At 50.1% G+C, this 24,443-nt stretch overlaps 1 protein-coding gene across 1 annotated transcript in view; it reads left to right on the top strand.

Annotated features, from left to right (window-relative positions):
- Positions 1–23,774, top strand: part of arid1ab (AT rich interactive domain 1Ab (SWI-like)) — a gene marked incomplete in the record, with an annotated part of 86,411 nt that extends 62,637 nt beyond the window's left edge. The window contains 16 exon segments of the mRNA XM_036139957.1: positions 9,017–9,257; positions 9,369–9,458; positions 13,240–13,410; positions 14,243–14,543; positions 15,055–15,200; positions 15,308–15,405; positions 15,492–15,701; positions 15,808–16,012; positions 17,423–17,555; positions 17,944–18,119; positions 18,565–18,694; positions 18,797–18,916; positions 19,044–19,140; positions 19,285–20,107; positions 20,192–20,322; positions 20,407–23,774. Of these exon segments, the coding sequence (XP_035995850.1) occupies positions 9,017–9,257; positions 9,369–9,458; positions 13,240–13,410; positions 14,243–14,543; positions 15,055–15,200; positions 15,308–15,405; positions 15,492–15,701; positions 15,808–16,012; positions 17,423–17,555; positions 17,944–18,119; positions 18,565–18,694; positions 18,797–18,916; positions 19,044–19,140; positions 19,285–20,107; positions 20,192–20,322; positions 20,407–22,329 (4,995 nt within the window).
- Positions 23,775–24,443: the final 669 nt, after the last annotated feature.

Genomic DNA, 24,443 nt, shown 5'->3' with positions numbered 1-24,443 from the left:
TTTTACCCGATGTCAGGTTTCCGCCAAGCTTTGACCTGCTGATACCAAGTTGAACCTGTTAGTTTCACTTCAGCAGCTTTTAGTGCTGTCCTTCCTGCCGTGAGCAGAGGAGACGTCACACTGTGTGCGTCCAGGTGGACCCGCTCTGAAACGCAGACAAAATGGTTCCGTGTTGACATTTTATTCCCTTTTTCAGCATTTTCTGTTAGCATTACAGTTTCAGCCTCTGTCTATTCTCTGAATGAAGATTTATGAAAAAAGCTGTAATGTTTTCAAACTGCGCTTGGACCACGACAGAGCAGCCTCGCTGCTATATGCTGAGGTCGGCGCCAGGTCAGTGTACTCCTTAGCCGCACCAACAAAATGTTGAAATGAATAAAAGATGACGGAGGAGTGCAAAGATGAGCAGCCACCAAAGTGGGATTCTCTTCAGCTGCAGCCTGATTCAGCACGTCTAGTAGAAGATATCGATATCACTGATCCTGGAAATAGACCAGCCTCCTTCCCTGGGCAACAACTTCCACACAGAAGAGTGTTACGGTTACTAGTGGCGCATTAATGGACACAGGTGGGATTTCTGAGTTTCTCATTGGCCAATCAAGCCGAGCTCGGCTTGTTTGGTTTTGAATGAGGAATATATGGAAAAACCTGAGAGCAGTCCAGGCTAAAATCTTCTCTGAAGAGTTTTTCTCCAGGTCCAGAACCAGATTTAAGTCCTTTGCTGTGTTCAGGCTCGGTGGAGCCCAGGTCGTCCCTGACTCTGTTCTCAGCCATATTTCTTTGAAGCGTAACGTTAAAGGGTGTCAGTCTCGGCCGTAACGTCTTCCACACCAGAGATTGCTGTGGCGGCACGTAATTCAAGGCATGTTCATTTACAGAAAGAAACGGGATAATCGACTTCCTAACCCGAAGAGATGCTGATGCGTCCCAAATTTTCCTGGCATGTTAATGTTTAGCTTTTTCCCTCCCAACCTGTAGAGGCTGCTGGTAACGGCAGGCTAGTGTGGCTGAGGGGCTTTAGTTCATGGTGCATTCAGTAACGTGTACAGGAATAATGACGGCGTCCAGCTTGTAGGCAGGTAATCCTACGTCTCGTGTGCTGTAGCTGGAACACCAAGACGGAAACATTAACCTGATATTTATACCACGCTTCATTGTCCTTCAAGCCCAGAACAAATGACCTGGTTTCGGTTTTATTAAGTTATTTGGATGCTTTAAAAACCAAAGCAGTTGTGGTTAAGTCAGTAATGGTTCCTTTAATTTCTTACTGGATGGTTGCCTACGTGGAACCCGCCCCAGAGAACCACGGAGCCCATAGACCACCTACATCCCAGCTGCAGGTCCCCTGCCTTAATGACCTTTAATTTTATGTACTAAACCTCCCGATGTGAAACTAAACCATCCTCTATTTTCCCTGTTACACTTTTTAGACCCCCCCACCCCCCATTCTGCGCTCCCAGCCCAGCCCAGCCCGGCTTGGCTCTCCTGCGGCAGCTAAGCTTGTTTTTGCGACATAGCTCTGGAGCAATCAGCCTGACAGGGCCGGCCCACTTTGATTTTTTTTTTTTTTTTTTTTCCTCCCGTCCTTTCCAGCCCAGCCCCCTCTGTAGCTTTTCCTACATTACACGCTTAGATTTTCTCTGCATTTCTCTTTCGCTCCATGTTTAATACACCTAAATTCCTCCTCTCTCATTCCTCTTTCAGTCTGAATTCTCATTTTCTCTTTCCCTCGCCTGTGCCCTCTGCCCCCCCCCCCCTCCCTCGTCCGCTCTCCTCTCCTCTCCTCTCAGTAAATCAGCTTTCATAACGCTGTGCAGCGCAGCCCTGCTTTACGAAGGCTGTGACGCTGACAGCATTCAGAGTCCGGGGCCAGCTTCCTGTTGCTATTCTGGGGCCCTGGCTTCCTGTGTGGACGTGTCTCATTCAGGTTCCAGGGCGCCTCTCACTCCTCGCCCTCCCTCCCTCCCTCTCTTCTCCTCCTCTGTTTCCCACCCCCCCCTAAGCCCTCCTCCCCTCTCCTTTCTTTCCTCTGTATGATTTTTAATTAATGTGCTTAAGAAAAATTCATTGTGCTGACGAGGAGCGCTGTTTTGGACCGTTTCTGGGCCGCAGAAAACCGCGCTTCGCTCATTGCAAGCTCCTCCACACACACGTACCCAGAGCACTCTTTGCGCTCAGCTCTCTCCGCTCACTCTCTCTCACACACACACACACACACACACACACGCCCCTCCCCTCTGCCTCCATTTCTGCTGGGCTGAGCTAGTTTTGCAGCACAAAGACTGTGGCTGACTGCAGCACTGTCTGTCCTCTGCTTTCTCCTGTGTGAGCTGGAAAAAAAAAAAGCTGCTGAGGCTGGATGGATAGAGCAGCCTCTCACTCCATGAAACAAAGCCCTGGTAAACGCATATCACCGTCTCTCCTCTTCCTAGTTAGTTCCCTAGTAGTCATGCGCTGCGCTGCGCTGGCTCCCCCCTTTCAGATGGGCTTGTTTGTGTGAGGGGAGGAGGGGAGGGGCCTCGCCGGTCCAGGAGAGCAGTCAGTCTGGCTCTGGGGGTCTGGAGCCTCCCCACAGCCCACCCTCCTCACCCCTCTGGTCCTCCGTATCCCAGCACCCTTCACCCCGGGCTGGGCAGATGCCTGCCTGCCCCACTTGGGGCATCTGTGTGTTGCCCTGGGACTCCTCGCTACAATTGTGATCTCCACAAAAGGCCCCACCACAACACACACACAACACACACACACACCATGTCATTATTCACAGCGATCAGCCCCCCCCCCCCCCTTCAGCATCTCTGTGGCTGCTTCACAGGCTGTTGAAGTGCTTCCCATTTTTTTTTTTTTTTTGCTTCCCCCCACAGTGAAGCTCAATTAGGCAAATGTGAAGCCTTTAAAAAAGCCTCGCTGCTTATTGATTAACAGTCATACTTCAAAGCCTTCCTGCTTTCCCAGGTAGGCATGAACGGCAGCGGCCAATTGAATTTTCTTTCACCGCTGTTAGACTTTGCTGCTTTCTGTCGCCTCCTAAGTTTTGCCACCCCTGCCGTGGCTGTCCGGTGACGGGATCATTTCAGCCGTCTGCTCTGTGTCTGAGCTCACCGATGGAGCGAGGAGGTCTTCTCCATCCTGTGCTCTGTGTGAGCGCCTGTAATGGCTGCTGCTGCTGCTGCTGCTGTTTGAGGCAGGGGACCAGCTCCTTTCTCCGTTTCTTTCCCTCATAGTGGGGTGGGAGTGCCCCCTTATGGCTGTGCTCAGGCCTGCAAACCCAGAGTGGCGGCGGGGGGGCAACTTCTGTGTCCTTCGTGCGTCAGCACGTCAGGTGGGAGCGCCGGTGGGGCGGCCGAGGCGCCTCCAGGTCACGTTTCTTATCCAAACGCTGGATATTTGCTCCTGATATTTGATAGCGCAGCTACAGAGTAGCTTTAGGCCCAAACCTGCTAGATTGTGATTTAATCTGCTGGGCAGGGCGGGCAGAGGCGCTCCGCTCACGCTCTGATGACAATGTGTCAAATCAGCACATTCAGTCGCTGAGCTTAGAGTTTCGTTTGCTCCACAGAGTGGAATCGCCTCTTCCCATGACCCTCCTCTGATATCAGCCGCTTCCTCACGGCTGTGACTGCTGAGCGGGATGAGGCGAGTAAACAGAAACACCAGGGACTCTGGAAGAATCCCGCCTGTTTCAGAGGCTTGTCTTTGGCCACTGGTTGTGTGTGCGTGTCTCAGGCCGAGCGGCTCTGTGTGTAATTAAAGTGCAGGCGGTGACGGAGGAGGAGGAGGAGGAGGAGGAGGAGGGCTTTGGTGCGTCTGCGTTTCCTGTAACAATGACAGGCTTCTTCTTTTGTAGTCGCTGACTGCACCGTGACCCTGCCAGGCACGCAGGGAGGCCTCCCAGAGGCAGACAGGCAGCGGAGCGGCGGGCGGGGCGGGGTGGGGGTGCTGCTGGCTCCAATGTGTCAACCACGTGGATCACAGTAACCATGGCAGCACTTGAGATGCAGCCAGGTTTTCCCCTCCCCTAATAAGGCATGTGTGCCACGGCGAGGGAGCGAGCTGGTGCTGCCTCACAGAAATACTCACATCTCCAACTTTTTCACCCTGTTCTTTTTTTTTTTTGTTAAATATCCACAAACTTTGATCTGTTGGGGATTTAATGTGATGTGGAGCATCTGGACTAAGACCCCAGAGTCGGTACTCCAGCGCTCTTCAGTATGTCTCTTTGCACATCTACTGCCTGAAATTTCAGTTCTGGTCCTTTTTCTCTAAAAAACTAAAATGTGAAAGCTTTAGAGAGTCTCCATGCCATGATGCTGCCGCCACCATGCTTCTCAGTGGGGATGGGTTGCCCTGGGTAATGAGCCGTTGGGTACCGTTTTCTGCATCCAACACCAGAACACCTTCTTCCAAATGTTCGCCGCCACACAGCCGGACTCTGTTTGGATGTCTTCTGAAGGCAGCTGTTTGTTCAGCATTTTATTTAGGGGGGGTCAGAGTAAAGGGGGTTGAATACCAAACAGAACTATAGCATGCGTTGTGTAGCATGAGACGGCTGAGAAGGTCTGCTAGGTGTAGCTTCACGCTCAGCGTCTGGAAGACTAGAAACCAGGAAGTCTTCCAGCCGAGCCCCGGATGGACCCCTGACCCCTGAGGACGGACCCTTCCCTCCGCTCCCTACGCCCCCAGCGGCTCCCACCCTGCTTCCACCGCCGGCCACAGTCACACGTCCCATTACCGCCTCTTTGCTCCTACTTTCTGCTTCTCACACTTTGGACTAGAAAGAAGAAAGGAGGGGAAAAAGGCCCGGCGCGGCAGACTAATGGCTCTGTTCAGGCTTGATTGATTCAGTGAAGTAATCTGCAAATGGAGCTGAGGAGATGAGTCAGAGACAGCGCGGGCGCACTGAGAGCAGCGCTGGAGAACATTGGGATAGTGGGAAACACTGAACACCGTCTGCTGTTGTCAGAATTCAGCAGCAAAACTCTTTAGCAGGGAAATTTCACCGACAGCTTTTATTGTTTTTAATCCGTCTTCTGCACTCCAAGCAGGTCTTTCTTTTTGTTTTTCCTCAGCTGCTAAGAGATGATGAATCCTGCTTAGCAGTTCTCAGCCCTGTAGTTCCATGTTAGGCAGTGCTGGGAAAGGCACAAAATGGCTGCCATAGAGAGAGGCTCCAGCAGAGGAGACCTGCAGCTCTCTCCTCCTCTCCACCACACAGCTTACTCGTTTTTCCTCCACGTTGAAACAAAAACACTTCTTCACCCTAAACTCACACCATCAGTCGTCGTAGTAACCGTAGATGATGCTGCCGTCACCCTCCCCAGAGCTCGTTATTACCCCCCCCTCCACACACACACGTAAATCAGTCCTACTTAGCCACCCCTCAGCTCATGCTTGCTCCACGTTTTCCTCATCATCTGCCTTCTAATAATGATTGTTGAATAGGAGAGATTCAGCAGCAGCAGCATCGACTGCCACCTGCCCCCCCACCCCCACCCCATCTCTCTCCCTCTCTCTCTCTCTCTCTCTCTCTCTTTCACTGTCCGGCTTGTGCAGTCAGCAGAACAGGCTGGTGCTGTGCAGTATTGAGTTAGGAAAAATCAATGACTGCAGAGTGGGAGTAGGTAGGAGCTGTGTGTGTGTGTGTGTGTGTGTGTGTGTGTGTGTGTGTGTGTGTGTGTGTGTGTGTGTGTGCTCCTGCCCTCCTGCCAAGCCAGGCTGAGGAATCAGAGCTGTCAGATATTTACAGAATGTCAGGAGAGCTCACTTTGTAAGCCGTGCATACAGCATGTGCCGCTGGAGGCTCTGAGAAGGGTTTGTTTGTAGCCGTTGTTGTTTTCACATTGAGGAAAGAAACCTTTTTTTTTTTTTTTTTTGTGGGGATTAGGTTTAGTTGTGTCACTGTTGAATTATGTATGATTTTTCTTATAAAACTGTAATGTTTGCATTGAACAGGAGAGACCAAGCCCGACCTGATTCTGGTCCCCTCTGAGAAGTTCCCGGCAGCTGCTCGTCTTCTGGGTCTAATCTGAAGAGTTAAAGCTTTGGATGAAAACAAATCTGCTTCTAGACTCCTGTTCTTTTAAACCTTGATGAGGTCTTCTGTATGTTTCTTTTAGGTTGTTGGAAGGATGTTCGTTGTGTCTCACTGGGAGTTGTTTTTTTTCCACCGCTAGCGAGAAATGATCTTTGTTCCTTTTGTTGATGTTATTTCCAGAAGTAGTTTACTGGCATTTATTCAGCTTTCCCAACTTCTACATAGTTGCAGCCAGTTTAGAACTGGTTGTTGGGAGGATGCTGTTTGCCTTATTAACAAACCTTGATGCTAACATGGAAATAATTGGTAACACCTTGAGCCATTTAACCCGAAGCCATTCAGTTCTGATAGTTGTTGAGGAAACATTTGAGCTGCGATTATAGCACCAACTCATCAGGCTGGTCATTTCTGAAGTCTTGTTGAATGTTGGGTCGAGTCTTTTGACGACGGTTCTAACAGGAATGGGCTAAGGAGGAGGAGGACGGACCATAAATCAAATGGCTCAAGCAACTCGTGCCTAATAAGTCCAGCCCAGCATAGGTGTAACTGAGCTGAAATTATCTTCACAAACATACAACGAGGAGAAAGGAGTCCTGGGCTGCTCCTGGTTTCTCCATGGATTTGTTAACTGTTTAAATGCTGAGTTACTCAGTCTGGAATATTTAGATTGAGAAATCCTATTGTTTTTTCCTGGCCCTGTCCACTTTTGACCTGAGTAAAAGTTGCTCAGACGGCCCAGGTTTTGTGTCGAGGCTCAGCGATGTTGGCTTCAAATACCTGTCCAGTAAATGTAGAACAACATTCAGATGAACTGTAGAAATGTGATTCAACAAACGTCCCTATATCTGTCCGGTCGCTGTGACGTGTGTGATGATGGTGGAGGCAGTTCTGTTGAGCAGAACCAAAACCGATGCCTGAGAAATCCCCTCAAAGGCAAGTTTGGGAATATGTGACGACGTTTGGCGCTTCCCCTGAACGACACGTTTACTATGAACCAACGGTTATTTAGGGATGACAGGATAAATGTAGCTGAATATAAACGACTGACACCTCAGGGTAGGTGGTGTGTTTTTTTGTGTGGAAAAAGACCAAAAAAAGTGTTATAGTGCATAAAATCCCAACACAACTTGTTTGTGTTTGTAAAAGTGAAAAAGGTTGGAGTTAGCTGGGCTAGTCCTGCAGAGCGAGCTCCCACTGATGGATTCTTTCTGGTCACAGCTCCATTAAATGACGGCAGGCTTCTTTGCTCTGCGTCTGGATCTGATGAGGCAGGGTTGCCAAAATTACCGCCGTCTCTGTACAATCGATGCTAAAAATAGGAATTATTCAAGGATGATCGTCAACGTCTACATAAACTGACCTCATTGACGTTTGCCCACTTCATGCTGGCTAATAAATAGTGAAGCAACGAGTCAAGCCTCTCTAAACCAGGGCTTAATTGTCCCCTACTAATTGTTTCTGCACTAATAAAGGAAAGTTAAGTTAATGATATCGACTAATTAATCATGTTTTTTTTTTGCTTTTAAGCAGAAATAACCCTGTTCCTTCTGAAAATGTTGCCGCAGTATCGGGTGTTTTCTTCGAATTTAAAGTTGTAGCATCATGATAACTAATCTAAGGCTGGGCGGCTGTCTCTGAGGAGAGCGGTCAGCACAGACCGAGCCCTCAGTCAGATGACGGGTCTTGTGATGGTGGGCTGGTGCTGGTTGGCAGCAGGGGAGCTGAGGGGTGGGTGGGAGTCAGCTGACGAGGCGGGCTGCAGGACAGAAGGATCCCAGCCGCGCTGTTTGAACCCTGCTGTCTGATTCAATGGGCTCAGCTCGGCTGCTACACGGAGCGCTCTGGGCCCGGCCCGCTTTTACATTCATGAAGATCTGGTGGCACCACCCTGGAGGGAGGTTTGCGCTTGAATCCCGCCCCGTCATTGGCCCGGCGTTTATTGAAGCCACGTTCCCTGTTCGGGTCAGGAAAGCATGAGCTTGTGCTTTCGTAGAAGTGAGGCTGGGTTGGAGCGGCGGTGGGGGAGGGAGGGAGGGAGGCTGGTTTCTGAATCAGCGTTCTCCTCCTGTCACTCCCTCTGGGGTTCCTCCATCAGGTCACGTCCCAAAAATAGCAACGGGCGCCGTTTCAAGTGCAAAACCGCCGGCTTCGGGGCTGCAGCCAGCGTGTGAGTGTGAGATTTCTATGGGAATACTTGGCCACTTTCCAAAGCATGCTTTTTTTTCTCCCCCCTCCTCCCTTCCTGCCTCAGATTTTTTTTTTCCCCCTCCTTCACCGTGACTGGCAGATGAGCTTGCATTTGTGAGCGAGCACATGTTCTCCACGTGACGGGCCGGTGTGTAAACACTCACCTTCCCACAAACACAATCACTGCCGCCCGCCTCCCTGTTCCTGCGTCCCAGCCAGGCGAGGCTCAATAACAACACCACATGGCAGCGCAGTCTGCAGCCAACTCCAGTTATTTCAGCTGCCTCCTGAGATGACTTGCTTCAAAAGCCCCCCCTCCTCTCACGCAGACAGAGCTCTCTTTGCCAACGCGGCTCATCACCACAGCTCCGGCAGGAGTGTGGAGCATTTTTTAACGGAAACGGGCGTTGTGTGCGCGTGCAGCAGACACGCCTCCTGACGAAGGCAGAGACTCCTGCAGCAAGTTAGCGAGGAGAACCCAGACATTTATCTGTGTTTTTATTGCATTCTGCTGGCTGTGGGCGGCGACCTCCACTCCTGTAGTTTCTGTCCCATAAACGGCGAAGTTGTGTGTGTGTGTTGGTCCAGGTTTGAGCGCCAATCACAGGTGTTATATTTGCTTCCTGTCAGCATAAACCAGCAGCTCTGTAATCAGACAGCAGAGCGCTGTGAAATGTTGGAGCTTAAACCGTGTCTCTGTCTGAGGTTTGATACTAAAATGCAGCTCAGTGATTTTTATCTGACCTAGTTTTGTCTCTGAACCCCCTCCTGAGCCAAAGGACTCTCTTGTTCCCCCAGGATCTCTCCGGCTCCATCGATGACCTGCCCACCGGTACCGAGGCCGTCTTGAGCCCCGGCGTCAGCACCTCCGGCGTGTCCAGCAGTCAGGGCGAGCAGAGCAACCCGGCCCAGTCGCCTTTTTCCCCACACACCCCGCCCCACCTGCCCGGCATACGCGGGCCCTCGCCGTCCCCCGTGGGCTCCCCCGCCAGCGTGACCCCGTCTCGCACCGGCCCGCTGTCCCCGGCTGCTGTGCCAGGTACGCGCTTGTCGTAATAAAAGAAGTGTTGGCTTTAAAAGAGAAGGCAGTGAGCGGTGAAGACGGCCCAGAGGGTCAGCGCAGCTAATGTTCCCTTGCTGTGTCCCACAGGCAACCAGATGCCGCCCCGGCCGCCCAGCGTCCAGTCAGACAACATGATGCATTCTTCCATGAACCAGTCGGCCATGGGCCCGGACAGAGGTGAGTGTCTGTGGACGTCCAAATGGTCAAGAAAAAAAAGATACAAGGTCTATAAACACCTTGAGCTACAATTACAGCATAATTAGCCTTAAAAGCAGGACCTCTGTCCGGCTCTAGGAAAGCAGACTCCTTGGTTTTTCTAGAACATGCTGTCTAGAAGTAAGGAGCTCAGGATTCTGAGCCATTTTTTCACCAGAATATACGTAATTGCAATCTGCCAAAAGCTGGAGGGTCTCTGCCATCAACTGGACTGATCACGGATTATCTGGTGTTAAACCTATTTTGTCAGTATCACTTTCATGACGCTCTGGGTTAATCTGATGGATTGGTGTGTGATGGATATTTTTAATGAGAACAACCTGCAAGCGTCGGTGTCGGCATTTCTTGATTAAAATCAGCATATTTATCCTTAATCTGAAGAATTTGAGCTTTGAAGTCTTGATAACTAAAACTAAAAGTCATTATTCAAAGAGAACAGCTTAAGATATTGATTTGTCGACTTAATGAGATGTTAAAACTCATCTCAAAATGGGCTCAAAATGTCGATAAATGATACAATAATGTTACCACAACAAAAACTAGCTAGATTGTATTTCCTGGCTTTTCTTTCGGAGCCATTATTGGTTGAAATGCAACAAAAAAATCTGCCCCGAAAAAGAAAAAAAACACAGAAAACTGAACTGAATGAAATCAAACATCAGAGACGATCTGATGATCAACTGGGAAAATGTGTGGGGACCCTGACACCGAAACAATTAAAGAGAAATGTATCTGAAAGAGAGAAGGAAACTGGCACCAGCTGTGGTTGGGAGCGCCTTCTAGTTTTGGTATGTGATAAATCCTGAAGGCGTTTGGATCTGTGCGCCCGCTGCTGTTGGACTATCTTGTTACTGACTGATTGTTGTATACCGCCTTCATAATTTACCTCAGAGTCAGATCTCACAGGGAGGATCTGTGGGCGATGCACAGAGAGCAGAGGCTAGTTTGAGTCTGATCCATTGTATTCATACAGACTCATCAAAATGTATTCATCCAGCTTTGAAAAGCTTGACTGTTTCACTTCAAGTCTAGTTAGACCTTTGCTTACATTAATAGAGTTGTTGTATATTTTCTTAAATTGTGCTAACATGGAGTGGTCTCCTACAGCGGTATGTTTCCTATTTCCTTAGTACCACCTTTAAAGGGGACATATCATTCAAAATCCACTTTTTTTGGGCCCTAAATACGTTTTGTTGTGTACTTTGAGGCTCTAGGAGTGCAGAAAAGTTAAATGTAGTCTTTCCAGGAGCTACGTAGATATCTTTAGCTTCTATTTGGGTCATATTTTAAATTTTGTCTATTTCGTGTTTTTGAACAACTACGTCACAGTATTTACACATCAAAATGTCCTGGTGTTCATCACACCGTCCCCCAGCATCCTACAGAAACGGCCGGACATGGTGGAGTGGAACGCTCTGCGACCTGGAGGGGGAGGGGGGCAGGGTGTGAAATGCCTCCTTTAGATTTAAAGAGACGGCAGCAAAACGAGTTGATCTCAGACAAACGTCAGAACATGGGTTAAAGAGGGGCTGTGGGGCGACAATAACAAAGAATTCATACCAAAGCATTGCAGTTCCACTTTATGTAGACCACAACTGAATGATCTAAAAGTGAAAATGAAGGCATTGAAAGCATGATATGTCCCCTTTAATGTGGGAATGATTGCAAGAATTTATGGACCGTTCCTTTAACCCTTATGTGGTGTTCGGGTCTGTGGGACCCGTTTTCATTTTTTATTGAACGAAAAATGATACAATCGAATAATTTTTCAAACTCAGATTCACTGGCCTTGGCTCATTTTGTGTGAAGAACATATATCAGAAAACGATTTTAATGACTACACGCCGTACACCCCCCCTACACATTTGTATTACATATAAGGTGTCCGGGTCCACTGGACCCAGGGCTAATTGATATGTGGAAGCTGATGTTCTGTGTACACAACACTCTTTCCTCCTCCTGTCTGGGCACATTTGACTCTCTGTTTTGTGGTAATCTTTAGTTTATCACACTCTTTCTGCTACAAATGGAGTAGATAGAGTATAAATATAGCTTTGCCAGTGTGGTTTTTTATGACAACCGATCAAGGTGGCCAAAAGATACTATGCGCAGAGGGCCCTGTAATTGATTTTGGAAGAGAGAAGTTTTTGATGATAATGTTGAGGGATAGTATTCAAAAAAAGAGGTTTCAGAATTTGAGGATCCCATTTCTAAAAATTCAGAGTCTGACAGTGACACTGAAGCAGGACAAGATTGAGCATCAGCCAGTTCCAAAATGAAGACAAGTAATCAGACTAGGCCATCAGCAGCCAGCCACAGGGCCAAGAACAAGAAAGAACAAGAACAAGACAGTCAGCATGGATCAAGTGAGGAAATATGGAAGTCAAAAATGTTGAAATTGAATGGTCTCGCCCAAGAAAAGAGTCACCCCGCAGGCTACCAATGTGATAAGGATGCAACCAGGACCAACGCAAGTGGCAGTTACTTACACACAGGACATGAAGTCTTCTTTTCAGCTTTTCATCCCAGATTCCATCCACAAAATTATTCTTGTATTTGGAGAGAGGTGGAAAGAAATGGGCCAAACCCATTTACATGCCTAATTCAGGGTTCTTATCCTTGCTGGAGTTTCCGGGTCTAAAGTCAAACCTTACAAGTTTGCATACATCGGTGACACAACCCTGGTATCCTATGTGCCAAATGAGGAGGATTCCGGAGGAGAATGCTGCCCTATCCTACAGAACCTACAGAACCAGAATCTGCAGAGCCTGAAGTGTGTGATGCTGTTCCAGTTAATGTTTGGCAATAAGAAGAATCAATGCAAAGTTTGGAAGATGGAGAGAAAAAAAAAACATAGATGCATCAAGTACAAAAAGTATGTCTGCAAAACACAGTAAAACTCTACCCCTCATGTGTTGTACAGGCCATTGGCTAAAGGTCATGGGGCTGATGTGTGTTCTTGACTGATAGGTTTACTCTGTGTTCATATAGCTTGTGTTGTGCACCTGAATGGGTTAAATTTCTGAGTTCAAAAAACCTAAAAGTCACTAGTTTTGGAAAAACCTTGCTTCACGTGTGAATTTGTTTCCATTCATATCATGATTTTATTATAATTAATTTGCTTTATTATGTTTTAAATAACCAAATATTTTGTTTATACAACTTGAAATTGGGATGAAGTAACATTTGTTGAGTATTTTTACATAAAAGTGTTTGATTGTGAGGCATTAAAAAGCACAAAATGCAACGGGTCCACCAGACCCACAAACACTGGCTGAGTAACAATAATATGAACACCACACAAGGGTTAAATGAGACCATTGTTTGTCTGCTTGGCAGGTCAAGTGAGGGTAGCAGTCAGACACACTGCCAGTTTTTGTTTTTTCTGAGGGTTGTTCTTAACCACGCTGTGATGTCACTACATTGCTGTGCAAAAAGCCTTGAGCCACGCCTCTTATATTTATATGGTGCTGTCAAGGAATCTTTTAAAGTGGTCTGATCGGTGGTTGTCTGAGCTTTCAGAGGATCTTCCTTTGGATGCTGGATACATTTGGACTTATTCTTAGCTTCAGTAAATTGTTACTTATGTCTCTGATGTTCCTGCCAACCGCACAAAGAAGTCTGGTTTAGCTGTTTCATGCACTGTTTGATGCTGAACCATCTTGCTGCTGCTTAAAACCTATTTCTCTGGGCTGTGTCCTGTCTCATACCTGAGTGACCATTCCCTCTGGATCTCTTCCAGTGTACATGCGTAACCCTCAGATGCCTCCGTATGGGTCCCCTGGACAGCCTGGCTCTGCCTTATCCCCACGCCAGTCTTCAGGAGGCCAGATACATAGTGGAATGGGACCATATCCCCAGAACAATACTATGGGAAACTATGGCCCTCCGGGGGGCCAATATGGCCCGCAAGGTGAGGCTCGATTGTGACAGTATGGGTATTTAAACATAGAGCAGCGGTCAGAGTTGAGTTTTAACTAATCCGCTTTTCACAACGTCACAGTGTTTCTTAGAGGTTGACAAAGAAATCTACAGGGTCCTAAAAATGTAAATTTTAGGCATTAATAGGACTTAGGTTTCCAGATTTCCCATCATAGGAGGTAATTTTAGTTATACTTGTGCATCCTGTGCTTCAATCTTTTCCATAGTTGACTGAAACCTTGTCGATAACTCATTGCTTGCTGCGTAGGTTACTGCTGTTAAGTTAAACCTAAGGGTGAAGGTTATTTACTCACCTGCCAGAACCAAAACCTTGGCATGCTCTGCTGCCAGTAACCATGCCTGGGTCTGACTCGGCTCAGCCATGGCGTGCAGGATTTCTCTGTGCTTTTATGAACGCTGAGAATCTGCTGAATGTTTTCCACCCTCATAGAGTGACTGTAGCCCTTTGGTTTGATTGGCAACTTCCCTTAAAAAAGCTTTGACGTTCCCTCCTACTTGATATAATTTATGGGATGATATCACTTCATTTTGAAGTCTGAAACGTTTCTATGGGCTTTGAAGAAGTTCTGCCATGAGTCATAGCAGCAAGCAGCGGAGGCCAGATAAAGCCCGATTCATCGGGAGGCTTGTCAGAACAGGCGCCGCTGATTTAAATTTAGAGCCGAGCTGGTGAAACACTCCCGGTCGCCACGTAGAAATTAGAACATATAGCCTTGTTTTGTTTTTTTTTTAGCTAAAACCAGGCGGGGATGCCGTGAACAATGTCTATTTTTGAGAACCAATGTGATCTGTAATCCTTCCAGGCTACCCCAGGCAGCCGGGCTACACGGGGATGCCTAACACTAACTACCCCAGTGGCCCCGCAATGGGCGGCTCCATGAACCCCATGCCGGGTCAGGGTAGCGGGGCGCCGTACGGAGGCATGCCACCCGGCAGGATAGGACCGGGACAGATGGGTGCTCGGCCCTTCGGTCCCGCTATGGGCCCCAACATGGGAAGCATGCCTCCTCAGGTGGGGTCCGGCATGTGCCCCCCTCCAGGCATGAACAGGAAGGACGGGGGCCCCTCCATGCACCATGGCCCTGCAAACTCCATACACAACAGGTGGGTGCCATTTTTTTTTTTTTTTTTTATTTTTATTTTTTTTAAGAAGGCCAGTGCAGCTTTACGCAGTCATAGTGTGACGCTTGGAGAAGTAATTTGGTCTTTTTGCTGAGCGTGCGTTGAGCCTGTTTGTGTGACCATGAAAAATGATTGCCTCTTTCTACATGCAACCTAGTCTGGTGGGTAGTTTGGTGCCGAGCGTGCTGCAGAGCCGACGGCGATAAATCCAAACGATCAGGACAAGAAAAAAAGGCAGAAATGTGAAGAGAGGCTGTGGTCAGCTAATATCAATGAATTTACCATCATTTACAGCAAGGACGCAGTCAGGGGACATGTACCGCAGTGAATCGACCTTTCCTGTAAAATAAGCTGAAGCCTGTGAAAGTAACGAGGAGAACGACATTAGCTGAGAATACCAGTCTGAAGTCTCGTTTTCAGTTTTTACTTTTCTCAGGCAAGTCCTAATTTACTGAACGTTCTCCTCTAAAAACAAAATCTACATTTCCTGTAGACCCCCAGGCTACCCTAACATGTCGCAGGGTATGATGGGATCAGGGCCTCCGTACGGGCCGGGCATGAACAGCATGCACGGTGTGATGAACCAGGGAGGGCCGGGGCCTTACCCGGTGGGAGGAAACATGGCCAACAACTCCCCCGGTGAGTGGAGCTCACTCTGCTGCAGCAGATCAGACCATGGGGCTGCTACTGTAACTCTGGCTCTTATACCGTTGTGTTCTTCTCCCCTTCTACCACCCAACACCAAGGGATGGCACCGGGTCCGGAGTTTGGCATGGACAAAATGAACCCTGCCCAAAAGATCAACAACAAGGTTGAAGGGACTCCAAAACCTGAGTCCAAAAAGGTAAAGATGCTGGTCTGATTAGTCCGGTGTTTTTTCACTGCTGGTTGGTCCGCCGTCCTGTGGGTTACCTCTGTCGTCCTTTTTAGAAGTCGAGCTCTTCCACCATCACCAACGAGAAGATCACCCGGCTGTACGAGCTGGGCCCAGAGCCAGAGAGGAAGATGTGGGTGGACCGGTACCTGGCCTTCGCCGAGGAGAAAGCCATGGGCATGAGCAACCTGCCCGCCGTGGGCCGCAAGCCTCTCGACCTCTTCCGCCTCTACGTGTCCGTCAAAGAGATCGGCGGCCTCACCCAGGTCTGCCGGCCGTTTTGTACGCCTTCAGCGGAAACACATTGGTTTTGTACCACCGTCTCTCTAAATCCGACCGGGGGTTCTTGCTCCTTCCTTCTTTGCTCACCAGGTAAACAAGAATAAGAAGTGGAGGGAGCTGGCCACCAGTCTGAACGTGGGCACGTCCAGCAGCGCCGCCAGCTCGCTCAAGAAGCAGTACATCCAGTGTTTATATGCCTTTGAGTGTAAGATCGAGCGCGGCGAGGACCCGCCCCCGGACTTCTTCAACACCGACACGAAGAAGAACCAGCCCAAGATCCAGCCTCCGAGCCCAGGTGAGAGCTGCTGTCAGAGTACGTTTTCACGTTAAACCTGCAAACTGCAGTTTATCTTTGAGGCGAGTCGCCTATCAGTCCACAGCAATATGCTGCATCATTCTGAATTCGCTCAAAGTCTCAGCAGATTTTTGGACTTTTATGTCCAAAACCTGTTAAAAACTTGTAAAGTTGTGCCCTAGCACGTCCAACTTTACCCTCAGTGTCTCTCCACAAAGGGAGCGCTGTCGTCTGGAGCGACGTTGGAGGCGCAGCACGTCCTCAGACCGTAAACGCTGCTTATTTTCACCAGAGCGTCTGTGCTAGGTACAAGTCAGGTTAGAAAGAGCAGCGGTCTCCTACGGGCCACGCTGCTGCTTGGGAGCTGTTTGTTTTGGATGGACGTGTGCTGTAGCTGCCAGGAGCAACAACACCAGGAGCAACCACGTGCTGCTCCAGTCTGGCTGGGCCCCAGGCCCGTCAGACGCTGGGCTCTGAGTCACTGCCGGCTTTTAGTTACAATGGGGGGGGGGGGGTCAGCTGGGAGATCTGGGCACAGAGGAGGTGTGGCAGGAGGACCACGTGGGGTTCTAAGGTGATGTGGCGATAGCAGAGCTCCATCAGCGCCGTCTCCTGGCTTCCTGCGCTTGGCCCAGAGCCACGGCAGCCGAGCGACTCCCTGGAGATCAGGACTATGATGAATGGGGTTTCAGGGCTTTGTGTGTGTTTTGTGTGTGTATATGTGCAAAAGTCACACAGTTCAGTCTCATTCTCTGGGTTTCTGCTGCGCTACATTTTTTATTTCCTTACCAGACTCCCCCCCCCCTCCCCTCCCTCCTCCTCTTCCCCATCATCTTTAGTAGAGGGAAATCCCTGCCCAGAGGGAGGGGGAGGGGCGGAGAGGCAGTGTGAGAACTGAAGAGGCTGATGTGAGAAAATGTGAATAAATGTGACCTGCCAGTGACCCCGACTGTGTGTGTGTGTGTGTGTGCAGCGATTTAATGAATGGGAACCTGTGAGTCATCAGACTGCCGTGCTAATAGTGAGAAGTCCTGAGCTCAAGTTAAGGATGAGCGATACGATGTCACACTGGCAACACAAACAAACCATCACTCACTCCTTCACACACTCGCTCTCTCCCTCCTGTCCTCCACGGCCCGGATCACTACCGGGTCAGAGTCAGGAGGTAGCGCGCTGAACGCTGGGGAGTCCGTCCTGATGGAGAAGCTGACCCTCTGACGAGTTGGAGGCCGACATGCGTTATGGGTGGATGCTTTCTGAGAGGAAGCAGAGAGTTTCAGGAACGTTTAAAAATAAAACGACGCGCCTTTCTTACTGCTGCCAAGAGACTAAAAATAAATCCTGATAAATCGATGTATTCAGAGACTTTTACAGCTGCCAAAGTGCTCAGTGTTGTCCTTGTTCTTGCAGCTGGTTCCGGGTCCCTCCAAGGGCCCCAGACTCCTCAGTCCACCACCAGCTCAATGGCAGAAGGAGGAGACCTGAAGCCCCCCACCCCAGCCTCCACCCCGCACTCACAGATGCCTCCGATGCCTGGTGTCAGGTACGATGTGGGAGCCAGAAAATCGGCTCGTCCTAGTCAGAATCCCTACAAGAACAGGAGGCCTTGCCCTTGTGGAGAAACTGAAGCATTACAGCAACGACTACAGTAACGAGAGAAGCTGCTGCTGCTGCATTATTCTGTAGACGCTGCCGACCCATAGCACACGTCAGCGATCACAACACCTTTTTATTCTTTAGGCTTTGCTTTCTTTGTGCCTCTCAAACCCCTCTGTTTTTTAAGAACGGCATATTGAACAGAACTTGAGGTTCTGCTCACGTTTTTGGTCCACCCGGCCATCTGATATAGCAAACTTATTAGGCAGAGCTGAGTCTTAAGTAAAGAGATTTAACACAGCAACACTTTCGTAACAACTCTCGTTGTTCTGCAGGAGTAGTGTGAATCTGCAGGACCCGTTTGCTGATGGCGGAGACCCAGCGTTTTCCAGAAGAAACACCATGACTCCTAACTCTCAGGGCTACCAGCCGGGCATGGGCGGTCCAGAGATGATGAGCCGCATGGCTCCCTACGAGTCTAACAAAGACCCGTTTGGAGGCATGAGGAAAGGTAGGAGGAATCCCAACTTGCATTTTGTTCCTCTACGTGTGGTTGGTACCTGATGACAAACCCCTTCTTAACCATTATAATGGATATTCTCTTGTGAAAACTGACAAAACACTTGGATTACACCCTTTTTTAAATTTTCTTAGCTTCTGATCCTTATCTGGGCCTGTTGGCTCTTCCTAAAACTACATTTCCTTATGTCAGACTTTTAAGTAGATTGTAGGAAAAGGCTTGAAATCGGTGGTCAAAGTAGAAGAAAACGTTCCACCGACACCAAACATAGTTTGTAGAAACCATCTTGGTTGGTTCAGACCTAAAAACAAACAGGATTGTTTTTAGGTCTGAACCAACTAAAGCCCCTGACAGACGAAGCGGGCCAGAACCCCATCCCATGGTGCAGGCGATGGAGCTGAAACTAACAACACCTTGTTTGTCTTGTGTTTAAAAGCTGGAGAACAGTTCATGCCACCCAACCCCAACAGTGGAATGGGGGAACAGTATAACAGGGGCCCACCGGGTCCAATGAGCAACATGCCCATGGGCCAGAGGCAGCAGTACCCATATGGATATGACCGAAGGTAACCACACCATGAGCTGTGATGTCACATCAGACGTGATTGTCTCCAGTAGATTTCAGTAGATTTAACAAAGTTAATGACGGCTGTTGGTGGGCTTTACAGGCAGGAACCAGGAATGGGCCCTGATGGCACCATGGGGCCCGGAGCGCCTCAGTCCAACATGATGCCTTCTGGTACTGACGCAGGGATGTACTCACCCAGCCGTCCTCCACCACAGCAACGGTCAGAACCATTCACAACCATACAGTCATTCATTACCACACCTGCAGGGTTAATCTCTGTAACATCCCAGGCCAGGGACGGACTGAACACCAAATGTCATTTTACCCATTTTTATTGTTGTTTTCAGGCATGATTCCTACACAAATCAATACGCTGGCCAAGGGGCTCCCCCTGGTGGCCCATACCCAAATCAACAGCCAGGAATGTATCCACAGCAGCAACCTGTAAGGACATTTAGCTTAGCATTTATACTTTCCTGTTAAATCACTAATGAATCTATCCTTCTAGCTCTGTTTTACCCATATATGCTGTGATTATTCACAGATGGCAATGCAGTAATAATGGTGCTTGTTGTTTTCTGCTGACAGAACTACAAGCGTCCCGTAGATGGAGGGTACGGTCCTCCAGCCAAGCGCCATGAGGGGGAAATGTACAACGTTCCTTACAGCGGTCAGCAGCAGCCTGGCCCCCAGTCCTCTGGGCACCAGGGCCAGCAAGACATGTATAACCAGTATAACACATATCAAGGAGGAGAGCGCAGGCCAGCCGGCCCCCAGGGCCAGTTCCCCTTCCCCTTTGGGAGAGATAGAGGACCTTCATCTGCCGGGCCAAACTCCCAGTCTCACATGCCTCCTCAGATGATGACCAGCTCAATGCCTTCTGGCCCTGACGCGCCCCAGGGCCCCGTGTGGCAGGGCCGCAACGAGATCGGCTATCCTAATTATCCCAACCGACAGGGACCCCCTGTACCGGGCCAGGCCCCCGGGTACCACGGCATGAACCGTTCAGGAGAGGAGATGATTCCCTCAGACCAACGTATGAACCATGAGGGCCAGTGGCCCGGCCACGTAAACCAGAGGCAGCCGCCCTTTGGACCCACTAGTTCTGGACCACCCATGACCAGGCCCTTGCCCTCCACGTACCAGACCTCTCAGAACCACATTCCTCAGGTGTCAAGCCCAGCTCCCATGCCCCGGCCCATGGAAAGCAGGACATCCCCCAGCAAGTCCCCCTACATGCACCCTGGCATTAAAGTGCAGAAAGCGGGCCCTCCGGTGCCCGCGTCGCACATCGGCCAGGCACCGGTGCAGCAGCCCATGATTCGGCGAGACGTGGCCTTCCCTCCCGGCTCTGTGGAGGCTACCCAACCCCACCTGAAACCCAGAAGGCGGCTCACCATGAAAGAAATCGGTAATTAACTTGTTTCATTCTAAGCTGGTTAAACCCGGCGTTTCTGGTGGTTTGGACTCACGGCCATTCTGTTTCTCTTCAAAGGCACTCCTGAGGCTTGGCGAGTAATGATGTCCCTAAAGTCAGGTTTATTAGCCGAAAGCACCTGGGCCTTGGACACCATTAACATTTTACTGTATGATGACGGCAGCATTACTACTTTTAACCTTTGCCAGGTAAGTGGGCGGGGCCCTGCGTCAGCTATGCAAAATCAAGCGGAGGGTTAGCGATTTGGTGACGTGTTGTGTTGCTTTGTGCAGCTACCCGGCTTCCTGGAGCTGATAGTGGAGTACTTCAGACGCTGCCTCATCGAGATCTTCGGCATCCTGAAGGAGTACGAAGTGGGAGAACCCGGTCAGCGCACCCTGATAGATCCCAACGCGGCGGAGGTCTCTGACGATGAAATTCCCATACCCGAGTGTGAAGACATGGACACAGACGAGGAGGAGGAGGAGGACGAGGAGAACGAAGACAAAAAGGCCAATCACGATGCCTCGTCAGCGGTGACGGTCAAAGAGGAGGAGGAGGAAAGGTCCCTGAAAGACAAGTCCTCAGAAGACGAGGAAGAGAAAAAGGAGTCTTCTACCAAGGAAGTCAGCAGCTCTACCTCAGGGTCGTCTCAGGACCCCAACGTCCACTTGGAGAAGCCCAAGCAGGCTAGCAAGTTTGATAAACTGCCCATCAAGGTGGTGCGTAAGAAGAACCCCTTCCAGCTGAACCACTTATCCAAGCTCGGCCAGCGGCAGAGTTTTGACAGCGGCTTGATACACTGGAGTATTGGCGGTGGCGACACTACTGAACACATCCAGACCCACTTCGAAAGTCAGACCGATCTCCTGAAGCAGCGGAAACGCGCTCCGCCCGCCGCCGAAGGCCGCAAGAAGGCCAAGGTGCTCGGGACGACGGCAGAAAACCCGGAGAAGTCCAAGTTGTGCTTGGAAGACAAGGTCCAGCAGCAGCAGGCGGCGCCGTCCTCTGATCCCAGCAAGGCCTCCGCGGAGAAGAGCCCGTCCTCCCTCCCCATCGGCGCGCCCGTCACCGCCACCATCGACGACGTGCTGTCGGCCCGGCCCGGCTCGGTCACCATGGAAGTGGTCCGCGGCGGCGCCGAGGAGCAGAAGGAGAACGGCAAGTATCTGTTCAGCATCAACCCGGACCCGCAGAGTCGGCGCAACGTCAAAATCCTGGAAGACGAGCCCCACAGCAAGGACGAGACTCCGCTCAGCACGCTGTCGGACTGGCAGGACTCGCTGGCCCGCCGCTGCATCTGCGTCTCCAACATCATCCGCAGCCTGTCCTTCGTCCCCGGCAACGACCAGGAGATGTCCAAACACCCGGGCCTCCTCCTGCTGCTGGGCCGCCTGGTGCTGCTCCACCACAAGCACCCCGAGCGCAAGCAGGCGCCGGTCACCTACGAGAAGGAGGAGGAGGAAGACGAGGGGGTGAGCTGCGACAGGGACGAGTGGTGGTGGGACTGCCTCGAGGTGTTGAGGGAGAACTGCTTGGTGACTCTGGCCAACATCTCAGGCCAGCTGGACCTTTCCATCTACCCAGAGAGTATATGCCTGCCCCTGCTGGACGGCCTGCTCCACTGGGCCGTGTGCCCCTCGGCGGAGGCCCTGGACCCCTTCCCCACGCTGGGGCCCCACAGCTCCCTTTCACCCCAGAGACTGGTCCTGGAGACCCTCAGCAAGCTCAGCATCCAGGACAACAACGTGGACCTCATTCTGGCAACGCCGCCGTTCAGCCGCCTGGAGAAGCTCTACGGCTCGCTGGTGCGCCTCGTCGGCGAGCGCAAGGTGGCCGTCTGCCGGGAAATGGCGGTGGTGTTGCTCGCCAACTTAGCTCAGGGTGACAGCCTGGCAGCGCGGGCCATCGCTGTGCAGAAGGCCAGCGTGGGGAACCTGCTGGGCTTCCTGGAGGACAGCCTAGCAGCCACACAGTACCAACAGAGCCAAAGCTCCTTGCTCCAAATGCAGGGCAGCCCCCACTTTGAGCCTACCAGCGTGGACATGATGCGGCGGGCGGCCCGGGCGCTGCACGCCCTGGCCAAGGTGGAGGAAAACCACTCAGAGTTCACTTTGTACGAGTCGCGCCTGCTGGACATCTCGGTGTCCCCGCTTATGAACCCTCTGGTGTCCCAAGTCATCTGTGACGTTCTGTTTCTGATTGGCCAGTCATGACAGCCGCCGGGGGCTTCCAGCTCTGCCTGTTTCCGTTCCCCCCCCTCCCCCCCGACCTCCTCTTTTTGTGTGCGTATGTCTGTGTCGTATGCGCGTGAGTGAAACGAGTAACGAAAACCCGACTGTCCTTTGTTTTTAATTTATGCAAAAATCACCTCGGACTCTGCTGTCTTTTGACCCCTGCTCCTCACTAAAGGAAGGAATATCATGAAGTAGCAGCGGATTGGAGCGCTCTCACGTGGAAAGAGCAGATCGGGACCCAGGCATTGGACAGAGTGCACTGCCCTGCGGACTGGACTCGTCTTTTTTTTTGTTTTGTTTTTTAATGAAACAGAAAAACTCCATTAAAAAAAAAAAACAGAAAAAGAAAATCCTAAAAAAAAACAAAAAACTGTAACCAAAGTTGCTGTCTCGTTTACAGTGAGTTTGGGGGACACCATGCTGGCATTCTCCCTCGGCGGGGGTCTGCAGGGCACGGAGGAAGCGATCTAATGGTTCATGTGGGAGGCTACGTAGACTCATGGACTGTGGTGTGGTATAATTGCTGTAATTTTTGGATGCTATATACTCAGCCTCACAGGAACCACATTATTGGCTGTGAACAGACGTCTGTCATGGGAGGCCTGTGCAGTAGATTGTAGGACTTTTTTCTGTACTGTACACCTTAAAAAACTGTAAACATACTGTAATAATACTGTTTCACACTGAGATATGCTGGCTTGGCAGCAAACTGTAGTTTTTAAAAACAGTTTTAGTTCATGTCGAGAGAAAACGGCTTTCCCCCCAAAGTATGGTGAACCTACAACACCCTGACCTCTTCTCTTTGTCCCTTGATTGTATGACCCGACCCTCTTATATTAAAAAGTCACCTATAGGACTGGTCCTCAACGCTAGACGCAGTCCAGGCTGCAGTGTAAATATCACGTTGTACATTACTCTTCTCTCCTCAGCTTCTGTTGCTCTTCATGGTTTTTAATCTTTGATGAGTTTTTTTCTCTCCCCCCCCTCCTCCTCCCCGCATCAAGTACGGCGTGTGACGTGCTTGACGGCGGCCCCGCCTCGGCGCCCCCGCCCCGCACCCTGCCCCGCGGGAGGGTTGTTCAGCTGCTGTCCGATGCCACATCTAAACAAACGTCAAGTTTCAGCTGGTCTCTGGTCTGAGCGTGGAGCTTTTTAGCTAAAAGTGTCGGCGCTTTGGTTACGAGCTCCCTCGCAGAGACCAACTCGACCTTGATGGAGAAAACCAGTTTTAATCTTGTTTATTTTTTCCAGTGATGCGGATTCTGCATATTTGTATCTCAGATGATGTAGCTAAAGACTTGATGTAAATTCCTTTTTTTTTTTTTCTTCCCTTTTTTGGCTTAATGAATATCATTTATTCAGTATGAAATCTTTATACTATATGTTCCACGTGTTAAGAATAAATGTACATTAAATCTTCGTAAGATGTTTGCTGTGGACTTATTTGGATTCACAGGAACACGCATAGCTGAAGGAGAACCACGCATGGTCTCCATCTTCTTTAGTCAAACAGAAACCTGAAAGGTTGGGTTCTTAGTCGTCCATCAAGGGAAGCTGCTGCAGTATTACAAATCAGCCCACAGGAGGCTGTAGACCTGATGAGGGAGCAATGATACCTGTGGAGGAGCTGCAGAGATCCACAGCTCAGGTGGGAGTAAAAACCTCGTTTGACCAGGAAGGCAGGTTGAATTAACTTTTAAGGTGCCTGATCACTAGTTGAGGTAGTTAAAGCCTTGTGAGGGCTGCCCCCTCACAGGTGGTCTGTGGGGGATTTAAGGCCCACGGTGACTCGAGGAGTCTGGTGGAGGAATCCACAGGGCAGCTGTTTGAACTCTTTATGGACGAACGAGGAGGAGAGAGCCATTGTTAAAAGAAACTGTAGAATTCATGCTTGGACAAACCAAGTGCGTGGAATAAGGCGCTGTGGTCAGATGATGTAGAAAAGGAACCCTGCGCATCGTCCTGCCCTCACCGTCCCCGCAGTGGAACCTGATGCTGCCAGGGTGATGTTCCTCAGCAGGAACAAGGAACCTGCTGCTCATTGATGGAAGGATGAGCCCAGCTGAATACGGGCCAAACCCAGAAGGAAAACC

This window comes from Fundulus heteroclitus, chromosome 8 (assembly GCF_011125445.2).
Source record: "Fundulus heteroclitus isolate FHET01 chromosome 8, MU-UCD_Fhet_4.1, whole genome shotgun sequence".
NCBI classification, from domain to species: Eukaryota; Metazoa; Chordata; class Actinopteri; order Cyprinodontiformes; family Fundulidae; genus Fundulus; species Fundulus heteroclitus.
Note: the sequence above shows the minus strand (reverse complement) of the source record. Positions and strands in the feature narration are given on the sequence as shown.